Source organism: Phyllopteryx taeniolatus, chromosome 10 (genome assembly GCF_024500385.1).
Source record: "Phyllopteryx taeniolatus isolate TA_2022b chromosome 10, UOR_Ptae_1.2, whole genome shotgun sequence".
NCBI classification, from domain to species: domain Eukaryota; kingdom Metazoa; phylum Chordata; class Actinopteri; order Syngnathiformes; family Syngnathidae; genus Phyllopteryx; species Phyllopteryx taeniolatus.
Genome location: NC_084511.1, coordinates 14,958,806 through 14,983,264, shown reverse-complemented (window position 1 = coordinate 14,983,264; position 24,459 = coordinate 14,958,806). Strand labels below are relative to the sequence as shown.

The following is a 24,459-nucleotide window of genomic DNA, read 5'->3' as shown; positions in this document are numbered from 1 at the left end:
TGTTACTTTAGAATTATATGACTTAAGTAAGAGTAAAAAGTAGTCCTCCAAATATTTATATGAGTAAGAGAAAGTACTCAGTGAAAAAAACTACTTAGAGTAACTGATGAGTAACGTCTGATAAAAAATTTAAAAAATAAATAAAAGATCAGAGCATGACCGTCAAATAATATAAAAATATTTTATGGGAGTCCACACACACCTGCCACCATTTCAAGTCCCCAGAAACCAACAACACATGCATTGGGCATGAAACATTATTTCCTTTATTCACTTAAATGACCGAATAAAGAAGCTGTTTGCTGACCAGACTTATTGGTAGTGTGTATGTGTGTGTCTGAGAGAGAGAGAGAGAGAGAGAGAGAGAGAGAGAGAGAGAGGAGAGAGCGAGATTAAGATTACATACAGCATGGCACATATCACCAAGAATCATGTTTTACAGTGTTTTATGACCATAAAATAGGTCTAATGTTGCAAGGTGCACTGCCAAAACAACAATAGAAACATCTGCAACTTCCTGCAAGATGTTTTCTCAAGTCCGAAGTGGGCTGAACTATCCACGTTTGGACAGACACAAAACTAAAAGCTGTTGTTTTTCGGAGTCTCTACAGTAAACACTCGCGTGGCTGTTTTTTTTTCCCCAAAATAAGTCATTTTGATTGGCCTGTGAAGGCTTTGTGTGCGGTCAGGTGACTGCCTTGTACCGTCTGATTGGTGACTTGAAGTCAAATGACACGAGTGATCACGTTGGATTGGCGCAAGTCAAAGATGAAGTCTAAAAGTAGATCGCGCACGAAATAATGGTTAAATAAAAGTAGTGAGTGGCATGTTGATGATTGTAACAGAGTAAAAGTATCGATTCTTCTTAACATAAATACTCAAGTAAAAGTAAAAAGTATGGTGCATTCGAACTACTCTGACAAGTACAATTTATCCAAAATGTTACTTGAGTAAATGTAACGGAGTAAACGTAGCGTGTTACGTTTACGTTTACACAATCAAAGTGTGTCTTTTAAACTGCTGTACTCAAATATAGAAATACAATAAAATGCATATTATGTTAAAACGTGTGTTTAAAAAAACAGATTGATTTTAAAAAATTAAGTGCTAGGAATGTGGTGCAGTATAACTGGGCATGAAAATAAATTATTTCAACTTTGTGTCTGGACTGTTACCTACTCAATACTACACTGCATTTAAATACTGTGTAGACTTCACACAAATGACGCAGTAAACTTTTTTTGCATAATTTCTCTTCTACTGAAACTACTATAAACTGCCGAAATAACATAGAGAGGGGAAAAAGAGAAATGTGTGCTGGTTTTCACGTCACAAGTGTTATCCTGTATTTTTTCACATCGCAATGTACAGTATATTGCAGGTTTACAAAAATTCAAAATGTCATTTTTTTCCAATATCGTGCAGCCCTAGTCCGGAACAACCTGCACATTTTGCTCTTGAATAGATTTGAACTTTTTTTTTTTAGAGATGATATTTCTATTAAGCATGATTTTAAAAATATGGATATTTTTGGTGCACAGCAATTTCTGTGCTGTTGTTTGTCTCAGCATTCACACAACATCCGCACAGAAGGTATTACTATCAGAACCTACAGCAAAGTGTACATTGTAGTGTAACTTTCAAAAACATTTAACAGTTCACCCATGCAGACAAATTAATTCTACTTACTACTTGCGATCAAATGTAAATGGGAGTGTAAATAAACACTTAATCTTTGCCAAGAAGAAATAAACCCCCCACTGCCACTGATTAAGGCTACCAAAGTGATATATCTGGCACTTAAGTCTTGTTTACCTCATAAACACAGAGACTTCAGCAGCCACCCACACTGATGTTGAAATATTACTCTTGAACTCTGCATGCCAGCATGTGTCTCCACACGACGTAGTGGAAACATCTTGTTACCACTCGTAATTACTTGGCGTCTTTTGGGCCTGCCACCATCACAATGTCAGTGGAATTCCATCACTGTGACCGTAACGATGACATGAACAATAAAGCAGCATGGTCAAGCAGTTGAAGCTTGGCTTCTGACTCCAAGATTGGTAAAGCAGCACTGGTGCTGTAATGCTGAGACACGATAAAAGACGCGAGGAAATCATATCGCAAACAGAGGAGATGTCACCTTTAATCTGCTCTATGTAATGTGAACATTTTTCAGAGGGGTGCAATTTAATTATTTCTGAGGAAATTATATTTCCTATTTGGGATGTATGCCTAGTGGTGGAAAGTCATCTCGGATTTCCTTTATTCTGCACTGCAACTAAACAGTGATTTAATTTGGGAGAGAACCTATGAGACTGTATATTTGTTTGTGTTGGTTTCCGCTACACACACAAAACACTGAGGTCCGATATCTACTAACATCATCTGTGTCATAATGTTTTTTATTGCCATACATCACAAGCGCTTTCTTTCAGTGTATTCCACCAGGTTGTATTTTCTTGGCAAATAAATCTGCACAGCTTCATTTATTCTGTACATAAAGAGTAGTTTACTTTTATTTATAGCAGTCCACCCACAATGTCAAGTAGAAGGAAATGTTCATGGACATTTTCAATGGGGGCTAAAAAAATAAATACAATAAACAGTTGTATAAGTAGTTGTATCTATAAAAGGTAAATGGCAATAGAGAGAGACTTTCATGAATAACCAGCTAAGTGATTGATATATCATTCAATGTCCATGAATTGTAGAATAACACGATAACAATGACAAAAATACAACCGTGAGTATATGTATGAAGAGCAAGAATTCAACAGTATATGTAGATTCTCAGTCATCCAGGTCATTAGTAACCCACAAAAGTTGATTTGAAAGCAACGAGACAATTTAGTGGTCGTTTCACTTTAAATCCAGAAGGCTTTCACCTTTAGTCCAAGCCTTTTGGAAGTTGAGGAGAAATCCAATTACTTTTGATTCCACTTTTGTAAAATGTACGGACAACAAATATTGACACCTTTTCTGGAGTAGCTCAGTTATCAGAGCGAGATACTATTTGGATAACAGTGAGTCTTTACTGCTACCAGTCCAGTTTGTACCCCATCCAGTCAACTGGGGTTGACTCCGGCTTCCCCGTGACCCTGAATAAGATAAGCAGTAGAAAATTAAGGAATGATTTAAAGTTAAAATGTATTCAGCTTTGCAGACCTTACTTCCCTGAATATTTATTTTCATGTTCCTTCTGTTCTATGTGCCCGGCGATTGGCTGGCGACCAGTTCAGGGTGTACCCCGCCTCCTGCCCGAAGATAGCTGGATTAGTCTCCAGCATGCCCGCGACCCTAGTGAGGATAAGCGGTACAGAAAATGGATGGATGGATGGATGTTCCTTCTGTTTTTCTGCATTGTTTCTGTGCATTCTCTCATTGTGGCAAAAAAAAAACTGCAGCGCCATATTTGCAGCATCTGCCTCAGACGAGCATACAGATTATTACTGTGGGAGTTGTAGAGATGGGAAGGGAAATGACAGAGTGCCGGTGCTCTTGTTTGTCTGCAAGCAGTCTGTAAGACCAGGCCATCTGTGCGTTCATTATCACAGACATGATTCTATTATTGTAGGCATCTATTATTGTCCAATGCGGGAGCAAGAACTTGTTGTCACTCTGGGCTTTGTTGTTCTTATCAGCTGTGCAGCTGACAGTCAGGTCTCGAATATGACAGCAGCCAAATGAACAGCTATTGTGTTGTGTAGCACCTAACTGAATTATCCATGAGACACACCAAGTATGATTTGTTCTTTGTGTTCTTGTGCAGGCCTCTTCCACCGAGCCATCATTCAGAGCGGCTCAGCGCTGTCCAGCTGGGCGGTGAATTACCAGCCGGTCAAGTATACACGTCTTCTGGCGGAGAAGGTGGGGTGTAACGTCTTGGACACATTAGACATGGTGGACTGTCTGAGGAAGAAGAGCTCCAGGGAGCTTGTGGAGCAGGACATACAACCCGCAAGGTACCACGTGTCTTTTGGACCTGTAATCGATGGCGACGTCATTCCAGATGACCCTGAGATCCTTATGGAGCAGGGTGAGTTCCTCAACTATGATATAATGCTGGGGGTCAACCAAGGCGAGGGGCTGCGCTTTGTGGAGAATGTGGTGGACTCCGAGGACGGTGTCTCTGGAAATGACTTTGACTTCTCTGTGTCTGACTTTGTGGACAGTCTGTACGGATACCCGGAGGGTAAAGACACTCTGAGAGAGACCATTAAATTCATGTACACAGACTGGGCAGACAAGGAAAATCCAGAAACCAGGCGCAAAACGTTGGTGGCTCTGTTCACCGACCACCAGTGGGTGGAGCCCTCTGTTGTAACGGCAGATCTCCATGCTCGCTATGGCTCACCCACCTACTTTTATGCCTTCTACCACCACTGCCAGAGTCTCATGAAGCCTGCCTGGTCAGATGCCGCCCACGGGGATGAGGTGCCGTATGTTTTTGGAATTCCAATGATCGGTCCAACTGACCTTTTCCCCTGCAACTTCTCAAAGAACGATGTCATGCTCAGTGCTGTGGTAATGACCTACTGGACCAACTTTGCCAAGACTGGGTGAGTCAATGCCTATCTCTGAGGCCCCTTATTAAGGTGACTATTGTTAGGATGTTGTCAGGATTCTATTAAAAAAAAAAAACATTAAAAAAAAACAGTCAAGTTTATACAGTGATATGATATAAGGAATAAACAAGGTGATATCAGGACATTTCTATATTAATTAAATGTGTCAAGTTAAACGAGTTTTAAATGAGCCAAACCAATAATGACTGTATTCAAAACTTGCTGCACTATATTATATTATCAGTGGAAAGTTGCAAAAGAAATCCAATTAGAGTCCTATTAAAAGGAGTTGTGTACCACATGAAATAGGATGTAGCAAAAAGGAAGTGCCACAAAGGGCACATTTGGGACTGGGGGAAAAAAAAAGTAACTGATATTTTTTTAGAGGTGTCTTTGAAATAAATGAGACACATTGAAAATGAGGGAAATTAAATGTACCTCCAGAGTGTGTGCAATGCAATGCTCAGCTGACTTTTTGGATTGAGTACATGGCCTGTATGCGTCTGTGTCTGCACCTTTCGGTATTTTATTTTGGACGGGGGAGTTGAAAATGCTATCTGTGCTCCATTGTCGTCAGGTCCTGAAAGATACCATGACTTATCAGAGAGGCAACAGTTGCCCTCGCTGGTATTGATTTCTTCAGCTTGGACCCAGATGCTCACTCAAGCCCAGGGTGACCCTCCCCACCTCCATTCTCAATTTCACCTCTGGCCATTACAAAGTACAAGGCCATTTTTGCACAACTACTCATCATTTCGAATAACTGAAATTTAATTTGACAATCCATGCATGCTAGCGAGCTATTGATCTCATCTTGAGGGGGATATACTGTGGGGGAGTGGGGGGGGAACATTGTCTACATCATCCACTGCTCAATCAGGTTGACTCTGACATCCAAACGTCTGGCTTATAGGCCAGCGTGGCCACCAGCACAACTTGATGCATGAGCTGCTAATGACAGACAAGTGCAGATGGACTGATGTCAGCTGTTTGGCTCCTCGGGCGAACCACTGAGGTCGGACCAAACAGCTGTCTCCTCTGCCTGGCAGCTATTTTGTCTAAGCATATTCAGAACATAACTTGGTAAACATACACAGAAAGTATAGAGAATGACTTGTGTACCTCATATGTACATGAAATTGTAGCAAATCTATAATGACTATGTATAATTACAATGTTGCGCCATCCAGCACAGACCTCAACCTAAGACCAAACTGTTAACAAAAGCGATCAGGTATAAACAGTAGTTATATACTTATGTACAGTGCTGTAAAAAGTATTTACCCCCTTCCTGATTACTGTTTGTTTTTGCATATTTATCACACCTGTTTTAGATCATCACACCATCACCATGGGGGGTGGCAATCAGAAGTGGTCTTGCTGCAGCATATTCTGGTAGTCATTAGGCTTTACACGATCAGGATTTTTGGGTTTTAAAAAAACGATAACCGATCACCGGTCCGATCACCTGCGTGCGAGCCGTATTGTATTAAAAGTATGTGAACATACCTCAAGCAGTCCTTGAATTAAAGTCCTGTCCTGAGCACCGGTGACCAACGCCACGTTTTTTCTCATTTCATTCTTATCATACACGTGATGCGATCCATTGTTGTTGTCGTCGCCATGGTAACAAGTGTATCCAGTCGTGTTTGATTTAACAAAGTAAAGCCCAGTGATCGTAAAAGACGATATGCGGTGGTATTGGAATACAAGATTTTATTGCATTAGTCTCACATAGTGCAATCATGAAAGACCAAATTTGTCTTGTAGTCTGATCCAGACATTACGTGTTGTCTGTCTCAGAAGTGTTGTCTGTCCCACACCGCCAACGTTTTTTTTTAAATAACTTTATTGCCGGTCAGATATTTACAATACTACGTCAAAAGACATGCGACAAGGCTAAAAATAAACTAGCTTTTGGATTCAAATATACTGTACACGATGGCGACGTAGAGTAAATGTCTTTTGCGTAGCCTATCAATGACGTCATTGATCAGATTGGCGAATTATGACATTAAAGCTGATCAGCCGATAAGCATAAAATGCTCATTATTGGCCGATTCCGATCAAGCCGATCAGATCGGTGGAAAATCTAGTAGTCATCCAGTTCCTGAAGCAGTCCCAGACCAATAGCGCAAGTTCTATGTTATTTTAACAACACATAATCTGAGTGTTGCGAGTGAAATTTAACTCAGCTGTCCAAAAACTATGGTTAATCACAGTTAACTCATGATTTAACAAAGGAATACATTTATTTTATCACATAGGACCAGATAGGTTTGGATTTTATTTCCCTTAATAACTAACATTTTCATTTAAAAACTGCATTTTTATAGGTGATATTAAAATTGGCTTGAAGGTCTGAAACATTTTAGTGTGATAAATATTAAAAAGTGGCGACACGGTGAAGGACTAGTTACCACATCTGCCTCACAGTTTTGAGAACCGGGGTTCAAATACCGGCCTCGCCTGTGTGGCGGTTGCATGTTCTCCCTGTGCCTGCGTGGGTTTTCTCCAGGTACATCCCAAAAACATGCATGGTCGGTTGATTAAAGACTCGAAATTGCCCGTAGGTATGAAAGTTAGTGTGAGTGGTTGTTTGTTTATATGTGCCCTGCGATTGGCTGGCGACCAGTTCAGGGTGTACCCCGCCTCTCGCTCGAAGATAGCTGGGATAGGCCCCAGCACGCCTGCGAACCGAGTGAGGATAAGCGGTACAGAAAATGGATGGAAATGGAAATATTCAAAAGAATCAGAAATCAGCAAGGGGGCAAATACTTTTTGTGCAGTACAGTACACAGTACAATAAGTATTTGAGAACTGAAGACACTAATTGTTTAAGCTTTGTAGGTGGAATGTGTGCTGGATTTCACGTTACAAGTATGCTCAGAATCTGACTCTGAATCATCTTTATTTGCCAAGTATGTACAAAAAACACACAAGGAATTTGTCTCCGGTAGTTGGAGCCGCTCTAGTACGACAACAGACAGGGAACACTTTTGAGACATAAAGACATTGACAAAAACAGTCACTGAACAATAAAGGGTTGCTAGTTATCTGGTAATGCCGGTAAAAAATTATAATTAGTATTTTTTGACAATTGTGCAAAAAGATGCAGATTCCTCTAGCACTTAGAGCAGTTTGAATGACTAATATAGCAATAGTCCGGTGCAATGATCATTGTGCAAACGGCGCCGAGAGGAATGTATGCAGTTTAAAGTGACTAGTAGTGCGATAATCTGGGACAATGTTGATTGTGCAAATGTTGCAAATAGTCCTCAATCAGTGTGCAAGTGGTGCAGATGCTACTCTGGCATGAGTGGCCAGTATTGGTCAAAAACAGATATGCAAATAGTGCAGCGTGGCGAGACTACTACAGTGAGTGAACGAGTAATATATAAATGGCTTGACAGAAATGTGACAACAAACTCAAGACAAAAAAAAAATTGGCAGCATGTTGCAATGGAATTGTAGGTTAGCTGTTTAAGAAGTTGATTGCAAGAGGGAAGAAGCTGTTGGAATGTCTTTTAGTTCTAGTTTGCATTGATCGGTAGCACCTACCTGAGGGGAGGAGCTGGAAGAGCCCGTGACCGGGATGTGGTGGGTCCGAGACGATTTTGCATGCGCTTGTCTTAGTTCTGGCAGTGTGCAAGTCCTCAAGGGTGGGTAGGGGGGTACCGACAATCTTTTAAACAGTTTTGATTGTCCGTTGCAGTCGGAGTTTGTCATTTTTTGTAGCAGCACCAAACCAGACTGATGGAAGAACACAGGACTGAATCGATGACCGCTGTGTAAAACTGCCTCAGCAGCTCCCGTGGCAGGCTGTGCTTTCTCAGAAGCCGCAGTACGATGTACAATTTCAGTTCCTAAACCATCTGGGGTCTCCGTTGTGGTATTTTGCACTTTATAGGGTGTCACACATTTTCAATGGGAGAAACTGGACTACTGGCAGGCCAGTCCAGTACTACGTAGTGTTGTTTCTGGGTATTGTTGATATATGGCTTTTGCTTTGCATGGTAGAGTTTTGAACTGATGAACTGTTAATTGACAATGTTTTTTCTGAATAAGCGTTTCAGCGGTTTTTAATACAGTGCCGCCTGAGTTAGAAGGTCACGGGCATTCACTGTTGGTTTTCTGACTTGCCGCTTACGCGCAGAGATTTCTCCAGATTCTCTGAATCTTTTGATGATATTACAGACCGTAGATGATGAAATCCCTAAATTCCTTGAAATTGTACCTTTAGAAATGTTGTTCTTAAACTGTCGGACTATTTCTTCACACTGTTTTTCACAACGTGTTAAACCTCACCCCATCCTTGTTTGTGAACAACTGAGCCTTTTTGGAATGCTCCTTTTATCCCTAGTCCTGACACTCACCTGTTTCCAATTAACTTGTTCACCGGTGGAATGTTCCAAACAGGTGTTTTTTTAGCATTCCTCAACTTTCCCAGTCTTTTGTTGCTCCTGTCCCAGCTTTCTTTTAAAGCTGTTGCATCAAATTCAAAATGAGAGAATGTTTGCAACAAACAATAACGTTCATCAGTTTCCATCATCTTTGTAGTGTATTCAATTGAATATAGGTTGAAAAGGATTTCCAAATCATTGTATTCTGTTTTGATTTACGTTTTACACAATATCCCTTCAATGGAAATGGGAGATATATATATATATATATATATATACACACACACTGTATATGCGTGTGTGCAGTTACATGATGAGTTGAGCATCATCATCTTGTTCTGTGCACCTACAGAAAACACTCTGTGCTTCTTCAAAGAGTAATTTTATTCCAAATAAAGTACTGTACCATCAGTTCTTGGTGAAGACTCCTCAAGCCTGAGGACTTACGATATTTCCTATAGTTCATTGTCCTCATTTATACCACACTTGGGGATAAACAGCTCACTCCAGCGCCACCCAAGTCCAGTCTGGCTCTGGAGGACATCCCTTTAATTAGGATCTGGTTGAATTCCCTTTGACGTCTAAGCTCGCAACAACAGTTCTCATTCCTTCCCCCTTTTCCAAACGCTCACGATGAGCGAACCCAGATCGCACTTCCTCTCCTCAACTGTAAACCGCCTGTCAAAACATGTGTGACGCTATGTTGAGACACTTGTGCTGCATGTCAACTGTGTGTATGATACCGGCTTTCCCCCTAAAGCCCTTCCTGTCCCTGGCTCTCATGTGTCATCTTTACAGAGCAAATTCGATCCCTTGCACATTTTTTTTTCCATCATAGTCACCAGAACATAAAAGAACACACAGGGTACTCACTGTCAAATCTTCTTGGTGTGCACGTACAATTGTGTGCATGGTTGTGTGCGTGTGTTTCCTCTTTTTTAGGGGTGACAATGGTGATATAGTTCCGTGATTTATTAATAGAGGGATAGCTGGACGGACGAATGATGCCTGGATGGAACTGTCGTTCCAGTTAGCATTGTCTTTTTCCTAATATCTATAGAAGGACTAATAGATAGATAAATAGCAGCAGAAGAAGACCAATGGACAGTCCAAAGAATAGATAAACAGAGTGATAGTTGGACAGATAGATTGATTGACAGAGGGACAGCTAGATAGATGGATTAATGGATGGACAGAAGGATAGATCAACAGATTGATGGATATTCAAATTTATGGATCAACAGATAAACAGAGGTGCTGATTGACAAGGATAGTCAGACATAGACGAAAGTATGGAAGAACAGGATGGAGCAATGTTTGGATGAACAGACAGATGGAACAATGGATGGCACGATGGACAGAGTGACAATGTAGATGAAAGAACAAAGCAGATGGATGGATTGATAGGCAACGGAATTGCGACTGTATCAATGATGCAGGGAGAGATAGATGCTGGCTCCATTAGCAGAAGATGACATAAAGAACATATTTAGATCAAAGAACATTCAAAACATTGAATTGCATTAAAATCGCTGACCAATTACAAGCGACAATCACCCCAAACTGAGAACAATAGTACACTAGCCAACGAATTGAACACCTTCTACTGCAGATTTGAAAAGGACACTTTCACATCCCACACCCACCCAGCTCACCAGCGACCACCATCACACCTCTGACGTCTGCCTTTGACCATCCACGAACAGGATGTGAGACGCATCTTCAAACAACTAAATATTAACAAAGTGGCAGTCCCAGACCTTGTGTCCCCATCCTGCCTCAAAGTCTCCGCGGATCAGCTCGCTCCAGTCCTCACACAGATCTTCAATAGATCTCTGGAACTGTGCAAAGTACCATCCTGTTTCAAACGCTCCACCATCATTCCAGTTCCCAAGAAACCTGCAATCTCAGGTCTGAATGACCTGGACCTGGACCACCTCAAGAGAATCACAGGTCCACTGCTGAACCCTGAGGCGCCCCAAGGTTGTGTCCTCTCTCTGCTGCTCTTCTCTCTCTACGAACGACTGCACCTCAACGCACCCGGCTGTCAAACTCCTGAAGTTTGCAGACGACACCACAGTCATCGGCCTCATCAAAGACGGTGACAAGTCTGCGTATCAACAGGAAGTTGAGCGGCTGGAGCTGTGATGCGGCCGACACAACCTGGAGCTCAATACGCTCAAGACTGTAGAGATGATCATGAACTTCAGGAGGCATCCTTCGCCACAGCTGCCCCTCACGCTGTCCAACTGCCCTGTGTCAACCGTTGATACCTTCAAGTTCCTTGGAATTACAGTCGCTCAGGACCTGAAGTGAGAGATCAACATCAACTCCATCCTCAGAAAGGCACAGCATAGGATGTACTACCTGCGGCTTCTGAGGAAGCATGCCCTGCCACAGGAGCTGTTGAGGCAGTTTGATACCGCAGTCATCGAATCAGTCCCGTGTTCTTCCAAAACAGTCTGGTTTGGTGCTGCAACAAAAAAGGACAAACTCCGACTGCAACGGACAATCAAAATTGCTGAAAAGATTGTCAGTACCCCCCCTACCCACCCTTGAGGACTTGCACGGTAAGACAAGAGCATGCAAAATCCTCTTGTACCCTCCACATCCTGGTCACCACCTCTTCCAGCTCCTTTCCTCAGGTAGGCGCTACCGAACATCCATCCATCCATCCATTTTCTGAGCCGCTTCTCCTCACAAGGGTCGCGGGAGTACTGGAGCCCATCCCAGCTATCATCGGGCAGGAGGCGGGGTACAGCCTGAACTTGTTGCCAGCCAATCGCAGGTCACATATAAACAAAGAACCATTGCCACAGACATTCACACCAATGGGCAATTTAGAGTTGTCAATTAACCTACCATGCATGTTTTTTTGGGATGTGGGATGAAACCGGAGTGCCCGGAGAAAACCCACGCAGGCACGGGGAGAACATGCAAACTCCACACAGGCGGGATTGAACCCCGCACCTCAGAACTGTGAGGCTCTAACTAGTCGTCCACCGTGCCGCCCGCTACCGAACGATGCAAACTAAAACAAGCAGACATTCCAACAGCCTCTTCCCTCTTGCCATTAACTTCTTAAACAGTTAACTTACAATTCCATTGCAACATTCTGCCAATTTTTTGTCTTGAGTTTGTTGTCACATTTCTTTCGGGCCAATTACACATTACACAAAGTGACTTGGATAAGTAACTTGATTACCGGTCTAGAAATAGTAATGTATTAGCTTACTTGAAAAAAAAAAAAAAAGTCATCATATTAGAGTGGCATCACTGCAGATAACATACCAATTATATCACATGAATTTTCTTCTACAACATCCTTTGAACCGTGCCTCCAAAACCTTTGTCTTGTGTCCACATGCTGCAACTTTCACACAATCACAAACAGCAAATAGAAGCACAGCGTGTGCACAGACATCCAAAAGCACTGGCGGAGCACTTCAGAAAAAGACAGAATGATGAAAAGGAATCAAAGATCAGTCACTACATATCATTAGTGCTATAAATATGTCAGTCCAACTTTCCACTTGGTTGTTTTTTTTTTTTGTTTTTTTTTACTGCTGGCTTGTGCTCATTTCCCTCGTCTGTGTGTGAGCACTGCCACATGCTGTGCAAGGTCTTGCTAGGTCTAGTTAAAGAGCACAGCACAGTCATGTGTTGATTCTTTATTTATTCTTTTGGTCTTTCCCTATCCCTGCTCAATCTCACTCTCTCATTAGTCTGTAGAGCCTACTAAAATAATACTACTCTAGCTGAGCTAAAATATACAGGATTGATTGCTTTGTCTCCAGCGACTATGTACAGTGGGTATGGAAAGTATTCACACCACCATAAAATTTTCACTCTTTGTTGTATTGCATCCATTTGCTAAAATCATATAAATTCATTTTCTTTCCTCATTAATAGAAACACAGCACCCCATATTGACAGAGAAAAAATTGAATTGTTTGACTTTTTGCAGATTTATTAAAAAACTAAAACTGAAATATCACACAGTCCTTAAGTATTCGAACCCTTTGCTCAGTATTTAGTAGAAGCACCCTTTTGAGCTAATACAGCCATGAGTCTTTTTGGGAATGAAGCAACAAGTTTTTCTCCACACATACCGCTTAGAATTAAGGCCAAAAACTCCATAGAAGCAAATACAGTTAATGCGTAAAACTCAATAACATTAGTTTGTAAACCGACTTTTCATTTGAATATCCCCATCAATATAGTGACTTGTCAAGGACGGTACCTCGCTGTTGTTCTGCTTGACCATTGGTCAGTCGTGCTCGGTCACAAACTGCAAAGAACTCGAGAGTTGTGATTTCCCTCTCTATTTACTTATGCCGTTTTTGTTTTTGTTCTTTTGCTGCGGCCAGTCGAAAATTTGGAAGTCAAGGCAGCCGCAACAATTGTTTATAGCGTGTTACCATGACATGCCGCCTCTCCGCCAATGTGCTCCGGGGCAGTGGGGGGAATCCAAACCTACATGGCCATGTGTGACCGCAAACCCCCCCCCCCCCCACACACACACACAGACACACAACACACACACACTTAACTGGTTTATCATTTCATAATTCAATTTCTGTAGCCACACCCAGGCGTGATATTGCCACACCTGTTCTTATTCTCTTAAATAGGACCTGCCTGAATAAGTGAAGCAGACCAAAAGATCCTCAAAAGCTAGACATCATGCCGAGATCTAAAGAAATCCAGGAGCAAATCAGAAAGAAAGTAACTGTGTGATTAACCATGAATGAAACCATGAATTCTGCTGTCTACCAAAAAATCCTGGAGGAGAATGTCCGGCCATCTGTTCGTGACTTTATTGTCACTGCCACAGGAACAATGAAAATCCGTTAGGCATCTCATAATTTGCAGCATTGAGGAAAATTAATTTTCAAAAAGACACACTGATTTACACAAAATGCAATTATTTATTAATATTCACATTTGGGATAATTTCCATATTATGACATGGTGGTACTGTAATTATTAACATTCAGGTATTGCACAGATTTTTTATTCGAAAAAAATTTAAATATACATCACAAAATGTATCGAACATACACTTGAAATAGAAATAACAATATGACATTAAGATTTTTTTTTTTTTAAAGAACATAACATTTAAATACAGTATCTACATTTTAGCTGGAAAGCCTCAGTCTCATGTCATTTATGTTTATATTCCTCTTAAAGGAAGTCTTGAATTGCATTTTGTGTCTCTTTTCTTTTTTGCACTAGCTGGGCTTGTAGTTCTGGAGTGTTGTGTGCTGTTGTGGAAGGTGGTTTTGTGTTAACAAAATGCAAAAACTGGTCAAAGCCACTGCAGTTAACCACACACTTATGGGGGAAATGGAGACACTGCGTAACAACACGGTGCCCATAAACAATGTGATGCACTTCTGTTAACTTCCGTGTTGTTGAGCAGATTGGATGTAGGCCCTTGTTGACATTGTGCTGTTCTTCTTTAGACCAGATAATAGTTGAGACTGAATTGACAGCACCTCTCCTGGTTATAGTCAAGCCGATTAATCACAGATCATTTCCACACGTAGTACCCAACCTGCAGTAGTTGAAACAGCATGGCCACAAACAGCTCTATGTCCACTCCACTGAATTAGTCACTCAATTGATTGGAGATTGATTGTTAGTATTGTCGCCAATATTTGGATTTGGATCTGAGAAGGTAAGAAGTGAAGTATCTCGTTAAGGGGTGTGGATACCATTGATCAATGTCCATGCCAAGGGCTCAATGTAATGAGAGGAGGGGACGTAAATCTATATAGTGACGTCCATAAATTAGTGGTTGTTAGATTGATAAATGACAAATTTAACAAATGTAAAGTAGACTATTGATATGGTGGTTTCAAGACAGAAAAAGGAATACAGATTATGTACTGAAGGAGTTTCGTTTTTGCTACTCATTTAATGAAAAAAATAATAAGGAATGGTCCAAGAGCTGTGTCCTCCAACACCTCAGCACTCTCCAAAGTCACATCGTTTCGCCTCGCATCACTTAGCCCATTGAACTGAAGGCTGCCATTAAATATAAAGCATGCATCACTCAGCCGTCCACCCCAGCATACAACCACACCAAGGGCAAAAGAGCACGGCCTGATAATTTGCACGCTGTCCTACGAAGCAGCTGACAAGTATTAGATAAAACGTGTTTCAGAAAAAGCAACTCAGAATGCAGGGTAAAGTGTTTGCAGTGACAATTCAAATGAAATGCTTACTTTGTGTTACCTGGTAAGTAGATAAACAGCTGCAGGTGACGCATTTGTTACACAACGTTAACAACAATAACCTCAACCTTCAAAAGGCTTTAACTTTGCATATTTTAGCAGCTTAGCAAAATGAGCATCAGTGCCTCAGATTTAATGTGCCTCACTTCGCATTATATGGTGAGGCTATAACTTAGCTCGGGAATTCAGGGATGTTGAGTGTCGTGAAAATAGATTTTTGTCTTCTGCCTTGGGGCAGTTAAACGTGTCTTTTCAGATTTGGTGATGTCTAGGTCTATGATCATTCAAGCGCTTCAAATTATATCAGGATGAAAAGAGGAGGGAGGTACATGGGAAAGGGAAAAATGATATTCATTCTATCCCCTTATCTACCTTTTACATCAGAGCTTCCAGACAGGGTTTGGAATAGATAATGAGCCTAGAGTTGTTCTAACTGTCATACATATAAAGTATAAGCATAGTTGAGTTTGTCATGCATGTGGCACATCTTCTCATGGAGAAGCTTTAAAAATGTCATTTAAGGCTGGAGAAGATCACTGTCTCCACTACAGTGCGCGTGCAGCCCTTGAGTCATTACAGCTGGATTGCATCTGTAATGCAAAGGCGCGTTCACATAGGAAGACAGCTACACAAGCCTAAGAGACGAAAACATACTGCACATGGTCAATGGATTGCATTTATGTAGCGCTTTAATTACACCATCACGGTGACCAAAAAAAAAAGCGCTTTACAGATGCTCACTCATTGACGCACACTTTCATACACTAATGGGCGGCTGCTGCCATGCAAGGTGCTGCCAGTCCCAGTGGCAGCATTTTGGGGCTGTGTCTTTCCCAAGGACACATTGACAGCGGACAGTCGGAGCCGGGATTCAAACCGTCGACCCTTCGGTCACTGGATGACCGGCTCTACCAACTGAACCACAGCCTCACCGTACATAAACTTACTTACATCCACAACATTTTTCGTCTGTTGTAAAGAACAGCAAATGGGAAAAAAGGGATTCTACGGAAGAGGCAGTTGTTGTTTTGTGCATTGCTTGGACGGTATAAACGTTGTTAATTTTACGTCAAGCACCTTCTTGGGCAGCCAAACAAGGGTGAAAATGAGGTTGTTGGTTTTTTTGTAAAACAACACAAACAAAAAAAAATTAAAGTGTTACATACTCTAGCTTTAAACACGTATGACTAGCCAAGGTCAGAGTGGGTCAGTAGGCCAAGCAGAGAGGCAGCGGGAACAATGGAAGCTGTGCTTCATGGTACCACAAGCTTGTGAACACATCAGAATGGACGTGAAAGGCCATTAAAACACCTTTTATCAGTGTAAAAACCTCCTCCAGTGCTTGGAGTCCAGTCACAGCTCAAATGTCCATCCAGATTAAAAAGGACGTACACATTTGTGAGAGCGTCGCAAGTGCAAAAGAAAGTTTGAAATGATGGTATCGGAAGTGTTAGTGGAAGACACACAGCATATTACGAAATTAAAGTAAATAAATATTTTGTTCCATTAATATGGGTTAAGCCTGCAACCATGTAAAATCCATGCTTTGTTTAACTTGTCCTGACTGCCCATCCAATCTTGGGTTTACCCAGTTAGTAGATTAGCTTCATCATTTTCATCACTTGTTTTTGCACATGCAGGTCTTTAGTAAATCAGACCTTTAGCGCCATTTTTAACACCAGAGTTTATCTGATCACCATTTAGAGTCAAATCTGCATGCCCTATTCAGATTGCTATATTTTAATATTCATTATATTATATATATATATATATATATATTTTTTTTTATATATATATTTTTTTTTATATTTTATAATTTTCCTCTGCTGCTATTCCGAAATTTGGGAGATGGGCTGACACTTGTATCAGGTTAGTGTTTGATTGGTAGCATGTCTATATACTGTATATGTATAAATCATAGGTCAGAAACACCATCATTTTCCTTATAAGGTTTTCTTATATGACTGTAACCAGTGTTATTTACATCACACCTTGACTTGGTAAAAATATCAAACACCATCAATTTTGTGTGTGTTTCAGCAAGTTGTTCATTAGTGTTCATAACTGTTCAAATTACATCTATTTGCAATGGCAGGCATTACCCAAGCATGTTTGTAGGTAATTTGATAAGTCAACTAGTTGTTCATTCAAGTCAATTTAACCACAGATGGATGCCCTATCGATTTCTTTGTGTGCATTCATTTTCAGCTGAAGCAGCTTTTTTAAACTGCATCTAGCACTCTATCTAAACCTGCTCCCTGCGGACACAGATTGGTTTATGAGATTTAGCCAAGTACCTTTTAGATCTTTTTGTTATCACAATTCGCCAAATTGACCCAGCCGAGATGTGAGCTTTCATGGCGTATATGGAACTGCCCGGAATTTCCATTAACTGAGATTGCTCTGACCCCCTCATTGTTATCATGGGCGTGTATGTACATGGGCGGTGGAGATTTGCGTGCGTGTGTGTGTGTGTGTGTGTGTGTGTGTGTGTGTGTGTGTGTGTGTGTGTGTGTGTGAAAGAGGCTGGCAGGCTGCAGACAAGCACGTCTCCATTGACGTCCTGTTCCCTGGCATGTTGTGCACAGGGAGATCAATATGACCTTACCTCTACCAGCTGCTGCTTTGAAACTTAATTACTGATATTCAGCTACAAAGTCATCATAGTCTGCCTGTCAATATTCATTGGGGATCATTACGGGCCTAATAAAAGTGGTTATTTACAGGCTGCTCTGCTGACATGGGCCCAGGTCCAGGGATTCAGCTTTAGCCATCTCAATTTGTTTTACCTCTCTCTCTCTCTCTCTCTCTCTCTCTCTCTCTCTCTCTCTCTCTCTCTCTCTCTCTCTTTCTCTCTCTCGCTCTCATCCCTATCCCTTTCTTCCTATTCAGCTCTCCCAGAAGCACTGACCTGAAAAAGAAAAATTGATAGCAGAGAAACGACCTTCTGGCATGGTTTTTAATTCTCTTGTTTGAAAGTTTCCAAACACAAGGTCCAATGCCAAAAATATTCTCTAAATCCCCAAATAAATTTGAACTTGGCATGCCACTGACATGTCAATCAAATCCGCAAAGGGAAATTTCATGACATTTGAAGAAATGTCACGCGGCTCCTTGCTTCTTTTCAACCTCTCGGACTCAAGCGATTATTGTGTTTTCAAGGCTGCGGCATTCTTTTTCAGGTCTATTCTTTGCACATAAAAGTTACAGTGGTGACTGTGGAACTTCCACCCACGACACTTTATTGAAATAAAGACTTGTTTGATTGCGGAAGATTTCTTTATGATAAGTAGTATAATAAATATGCAAAAGGGCGTCAAGCCTGAAATGTCAAATAGTGAAACAGTGAACTCTTTAGCGCAAACGTAGTACTGCATCTAAAAAGATATCTCACCGTCTTTTGAGCTTTTCCTGGTAGCCACACACACACACACACACACACAGTGGGTTGCGCATATCCCACTCAATATCTTGATTAATATGGTCCACTTTACATCAGTACACTAGATGCCAATGCACACTGCGCTGCCTTCCCTGAGCAATTAGCAGAAGCGCTCCACCAGTGTTGGATTATCAACAACAAGATGCCTCCTGACGTGAGCCCTAAAGCCTCCTGACTTATTCATATGTGTTTACTTAAAAAGCCCCTGCCCTGGTTTTTGTGGCCAGACTGCATCCGAACTGAATTAAGAGCAACATCTGGGGAGGGAGACGAGATGGCGATGTAGTGGCTGTGGAGTGGGGGTTTGGGGACGAGATGGCTGAGGTTTAGTAGTCTGCCGAGTGAGAGGCCCTACAAATGCTGCATGGAGATGTTGTGCTTGAGCATTAACCGTGCATGTGGTTTTGGGAATTGAACTGCATGAAGTTGACTCAGCTTCTGAAGGTTTAGTAGGGACCAGTGTAGTGCAGTGTAGTTCAATTAAAAACTGCAGTCTGTTCTGCCATGAGCTTTTTCAAGGCCCAAAAAACAGGTTGTGTTTTCTTTTGTGTTTGTGTGTGCCTCCTTTTGCCACATAAATGTTATGAATTATATAAAATCGGATGAGCATCATTAAGAATTCTGATGATTGCATAGAACCGATTGTCAGTTAACTGTGTCAAGTTTGTGGTCCAAAGCACACCCCCACGGCACAGTACTCTGGATAGCTTTATTCTGCTTTGTCAGACACTGGCATCAAAACAGGATTCATTCATTTTCTGTACCGCTTATCCTCACTTGGGTCGCAGGCGTGCTGGAGCCTTTCCCAGCTGACTCCGGGAGAGAGCCGGGGTACACCCTGAACTGGTCGCCAGCCAATCGCATGGCACATGCAAACAAACAACCATTCACACTCACATTCACAACTAAGGGCAATTTAGAGTATTCAATTAACCTACCATGCATGTTTTGGGGATGTGGGAGGAAACCGGAGTACCCGGAGAAAACCCACCCAGGCACAGGGAGAACATCCAAACTCCACACAGGCGAGGCCGGATTTGAACCCGGGTCCTCAGAACTGTGAGGCAGATGGCCATCGTGCTGCATTTACTCATTCTCATCCGATTAAAATAAATTGACATATAAATAGATACAGTGCTGAGCAAATGTATTAGAACACCACCACCTGTTTGTCTCAGAGACCATCCAGCATCATGAAGTGTTTTAATGCAGACTCTTTCAACTTTAGATTGCTGTCAATGTTTCACCGTTTTGAAGAGAAATGGGGAATTTCAAACTGAATTAAAATTTTTATACCCAAATTTAAGCTGACTCACTGGGCTTCTTGAAAAAGTCAGAAATAAATAAAGTAAAACATCCTGCCAGCCATTTTCTATACCGCTTGTCCTCGTTTGGGTCGGAGCTAAACTGCAGCCTCTTCCAACTGACGTTGGCCGAGAGGTGGGGTGTACCCTGGACTAGTCATCTGTGATTGTACAGGGTACATATAGACAATTAACCAAGTAAGTAATCTTTCCATCTCGGCAAGGATCGAAGAACGTTGCTTCGTGATCACTGTATCCCTCATAGGGGCGAAACCCTTCACGTGCGCTAAAATACGGGCTTTGTTCTTAATAATGGTCGCCACGGTCGACCAACTGATGCCTAAGTCTTTACCGATGTTCGTCTGTGTCTCTCCTTTCTCTGATCTTTTTATGATGTTAAGCTTCGTTTCCATGGTAATTGCTTTTCTTTTGGCTGGACCAGCATCGCTAGAAGACCCAGCTTTCTTCTTTGGGGCCATAATGTGAAAAAAGGAGGGCGAAAAAGGCAAAGACACAGTCAAGCACTATGCACTAGCTAAGCAGAAACACTATGGTGCTGGGGACAAAATGGCGGACGAGGCACGGGCGTTGTAAAGTCGAAACGTCGTAGGTCGAGTACGTCGTAACTAACTCGAGGACTTCCTGTAGTTATATTTGAGCATTGACCGTTCAAAGGGGTCCGCAGTTTATGACATAGTTCCGTTCTTGCGACACCAATGTAACACGATTTTGTACATAAGTTGCAACACATGTAATGTCTATCACTATAAAAATAACACACTAGTAAAGTCATAATTACAGTAAATATTTACCTGAAATCCACTTACTAGGCCATAAATGTAAAATAATGAAATGGAAAAACTAACAACAACAAAAAAGAACAATTCCTCAGCTTTGCTGCTGTGATTGGACTGCAAACTTGATTGGGTAGGAAACTAATTCATTGCACGCCATTCGTAACCACGAAAGGTTGTAAGTAGAGACCACTGTAAACCGAGGACCCCTTGTGAGGATTGGAACTTCTATCTTTGTGTGTGTATGTAACTACAAAACCATCATTTGTGCTATAAAATAAAAATATGTAAAAAAAAATTATATACAATTTTTAAAACTGCATCACAATGCATATTCTTTTAACTTTTAATGGGCAACCTCTGAGCCCATGATAAAAATTTGAGTATGAAGTGAACGCTAAGCAAACTGGACCAAACGCACAACATACAGTATATCTCCTTACATTGGCCCAGCTCAGAGTGCCTGTGTGTGAACACAGCTTAAGTCAACTTATTTAACGATCCTATTGCATCTGTGTCTTCTCTGCAGGGATCCCAACAAACCCGTTCCCCAGGACACAAAGTTCATCCACACCAAGGCCAACCGCTTTGAGGAAGTTGCATGGTCCAAGTACAACCCCCAGGACCAGTTGTACCTTCACATCGGCCTCAAGCCACGGGTCCGCGACCACTACCGAGCCACCAAAGTGGCCTTCTGGAAGCACCTTGTGCCCCATCTGTACAATCTTCACGACATGTTCCACTACACCTCCACCACAACCAAAGTGCCCCCGCCAGATACAACGCAGAACACCCTGTCCACCAAGAGGCCCAACGGTAAGACCACCTGGCCCTTTAACACCAAGCGGCCCCCCATGTCGCCGGCCTACAACAGCGAAGACAAAGACTCTTGGAGCGACGACAAGGAGTCTGGGCCTCTAGTGGTGGAGAACCCGCGGGATTACTCGACAGAGCTCAGTGTCACCATCGCGGTGGGGGCCTCTCTGCTCTTCCTCAATGTACTAGCATTTGCAGCCCTCTACTACCGCAAGGACAAGCGGCGGCAGGAGTCGAGCCACGGTCAGCCCAGCCCGCAGCGCCAGAGCACCTCCAACGACATTGGGCACCACGCGCCCGAGGAGGAGATCATGTCGCTGCAGATGAACCAGACGCACCACGAGTGCGAGGCGGGGAACAGCAACGAGGGGGCGCTGCGCTTGGCCTCGCTACCCGATTACACGCTCACTCTGCGGCGCTCTCCGGACGACATTCCCCTCATGACGCCCAACACCATTACCATGATCCCTAATTCCCTGGTGGGCATGCCCAACCTGCACCCTTACAACACCTTCACAACAGGTTTCAACTCCACCGGCCTGCCGCATTCCCACTCGACCACGCGCGTATAGCTTTAAGGAGGCCAGATGAGGAGGTGGATAGGCAGCGATGCTGATGGAGGAGAAGCAAATGATTCAACATAACGGAGCGGAGGATTGTGTTTTATAAATACCACAGAGATGGGGGAAGGGCAGATTAAAACGTGAAGAGATTTAACGAGACTTTTTCTATGGGGACAGTCGCTGAGAGCTCTCTACGGATGTGAAGTTGTGCAGAGCTGCCAAAATCAAACTGCTTTCCTTCTCCTCATCAGGGGAGGGATTGTTTTTTTTTCTTGCGTTGTGTCCTTTTTTTTTTTTTTTTTTTCTAAAAATCATCATTTAAAAAGCCTTTTAAGTGGACTAAGAAGATAGCCACTGATTTTGTTTCTTGAATTCATAACAAAAACAAACTAAAGTGCTTTTTAATTTCCCAATCCTCCTTCCTCCTGGATACTCGCATCTTGTTTTTAATTGCTTCTTTCTTTTGTTTTCAATGCCTTACAAAGCTTGTTCTTTTTTGTCATTATTTCTGCTCCAACACACTATACCGAGAGGAGTGTGACAGAAAGACTGACTTCAGGATGGGAAATTAGCGGATATGCAGATGTAGAGATTTTAAATCCCGTTTTGGGAAACTTTTTGGTTGGTTTTTGCTCCCGTTTGCTACACAACATGAATGGTTTCATCTTTATTGGGTTAGTTTGCATAGAAGGGTTTGCCAATGACAGCTCTGGCTTGGGGACAAATGCTTTGTTACTGTGATTGTTTTTGTTAAGAAGTGCATCTTTTACAGCCAATTTACCTGTTAAGCTATCTGATCAGATTTCAACCAAGTGTGCACGTACACATGCTGCTTGTGTGCTGTGTACCATGAGTGTTCCACGAGGAACATGAGAGGTGAGTGAGTGAACATGTGAGTGTACGCGTGCGTCTACTTTTTCATTTTTAGTAGGTTGTGCAGTGTGCTTTTGGGGTGGGGGGGGATCAAGGCAGAATACTTTTTCCATGTTGTTGATTTTGGTTGATCACAAGTCGTGTTTCTGCTGCGTCTCTTGGTGTCTGTCTTTGCGAAATAGCACTATTGATATTTTTTTTTTCAAAGTTATATATGTCTAATTTTGCTTAAAGATGATAAAATAAATCTATTATTTTACATGTAAGAGAAAAAGATAGCTTAAAGAAGCAACTGAACTAACTGGCGTGTGGACTTTGTAAGATTCTCTTCAAGAGCAGCAGACAGTGGCCTGTTTGCACTGAGAGAACCTACATCAGTGCACACTTGTACGTATTTCTTTCAATATATATATAAATATGGGCATACATACATATATGTATAGGGCTTCTATGGCGAAACCGATCCCACTTACAAAAAATATATATAAAAGCACCAACACAAATGATTCCAAGATGACCATCCCTAGCCAACAACACTCAAGGTGTCTTTGTAAGAGCTCTATATGTATATTTATGTATGAAATATTTAATATTTATTTATGTATACCAGATGCATACATGCTGATTGTGCCATGTACCAAATTAAAACAGTAAAAAAAAAAAGGAATACAAAGTTTCACACGTTTTTCATTTCCATCTTCTCGTTTTAGGACTTTCTATCATTTCTACTTGAATGAGTAAAATAAAAAATATTCTCACACAGCAAGAGCAAAGTCAGCCTCGGGACATCCTCGCTGTACCTCCCTCATGCTCTCTTCACATCTCCATTTTCACTCGCTCTCTCTCTCGCTCTCTCTTGTTCTCTGTCTATCTATCTCAGTCTCTCTGCTGAAACCTTTGAGAAAGGGGCTAACAACTTAGGGCCTGTGTGCATAACTCTACATTTTACTGTAATTCATGCAAAGTAGTGCTGCAGCAATGGGAGATTCTGGAGCGATTGCATTGATGCACATACTCACATTGCATCTTTTAATTTATTATTACTCTCAGGGTTTACTGATTCTTTCATTAAAACTGACAATTTCCATTAACCATCATAGCTTTGCACAAATGACCTCCCAATGTGTCTAAAAGAACAATAACACAATCTGACTGCTTGAAACTAAATCAGTCTTCTTTGATACCTCAACATTATTCTATTAAAACCTTGATTTAGGATTTGGAGAGTAGCAGAGCGAAAAATCCCAATCTGGTCAGATCATCACAAATCCTGCTAGTAGCAGAAAGAGAAAAAGGGTTATGTGAGGGGAGATGCTTATGGGTTGATCTGTATGAGTCATCTGTAAGAGTCATATTCTAATCCTGCTTTATATGGGTCACACCTCCTTGAAAAACACAGTTGGAGTCTACCTGCTGAAAAATTATATATTGTAATGCTTTAATCATAT

General features: G+C 41.8%; 1 protein-coding gene across 3 annotated transcripts in view; it reads left to right on the top strand.

The window, feature by feature from the left end:
• Nucleotides 1-23,654, top strand: part of nlgn3a (neuroligin 3a) — a 201,025-nt gene extending 177,371 nt beyond the window's left edge. For all 3 annotated transcript variants that reach the window (XM_061787902.1, XM_061787901.1, XM_061787903.1), the window contains 2 exons: nt 3,776-4,565; nt 21,289-23,654. In XM_061787902.1, the coding sequence (XP_061643886.1) occupies nt 3,776-4,565; nt 21,289-22,147 (1,649 nt within the window). In that variant the 3' untranslated portion in view covers nt 22,148-23,654. The remainder of the gene's footprint in view (nt 1-3,775; nt 4,566-21,288) is intronic.
• The last annotated feature ends 805 nt before the right edge of the window (nt 23,655-24,459 follow it).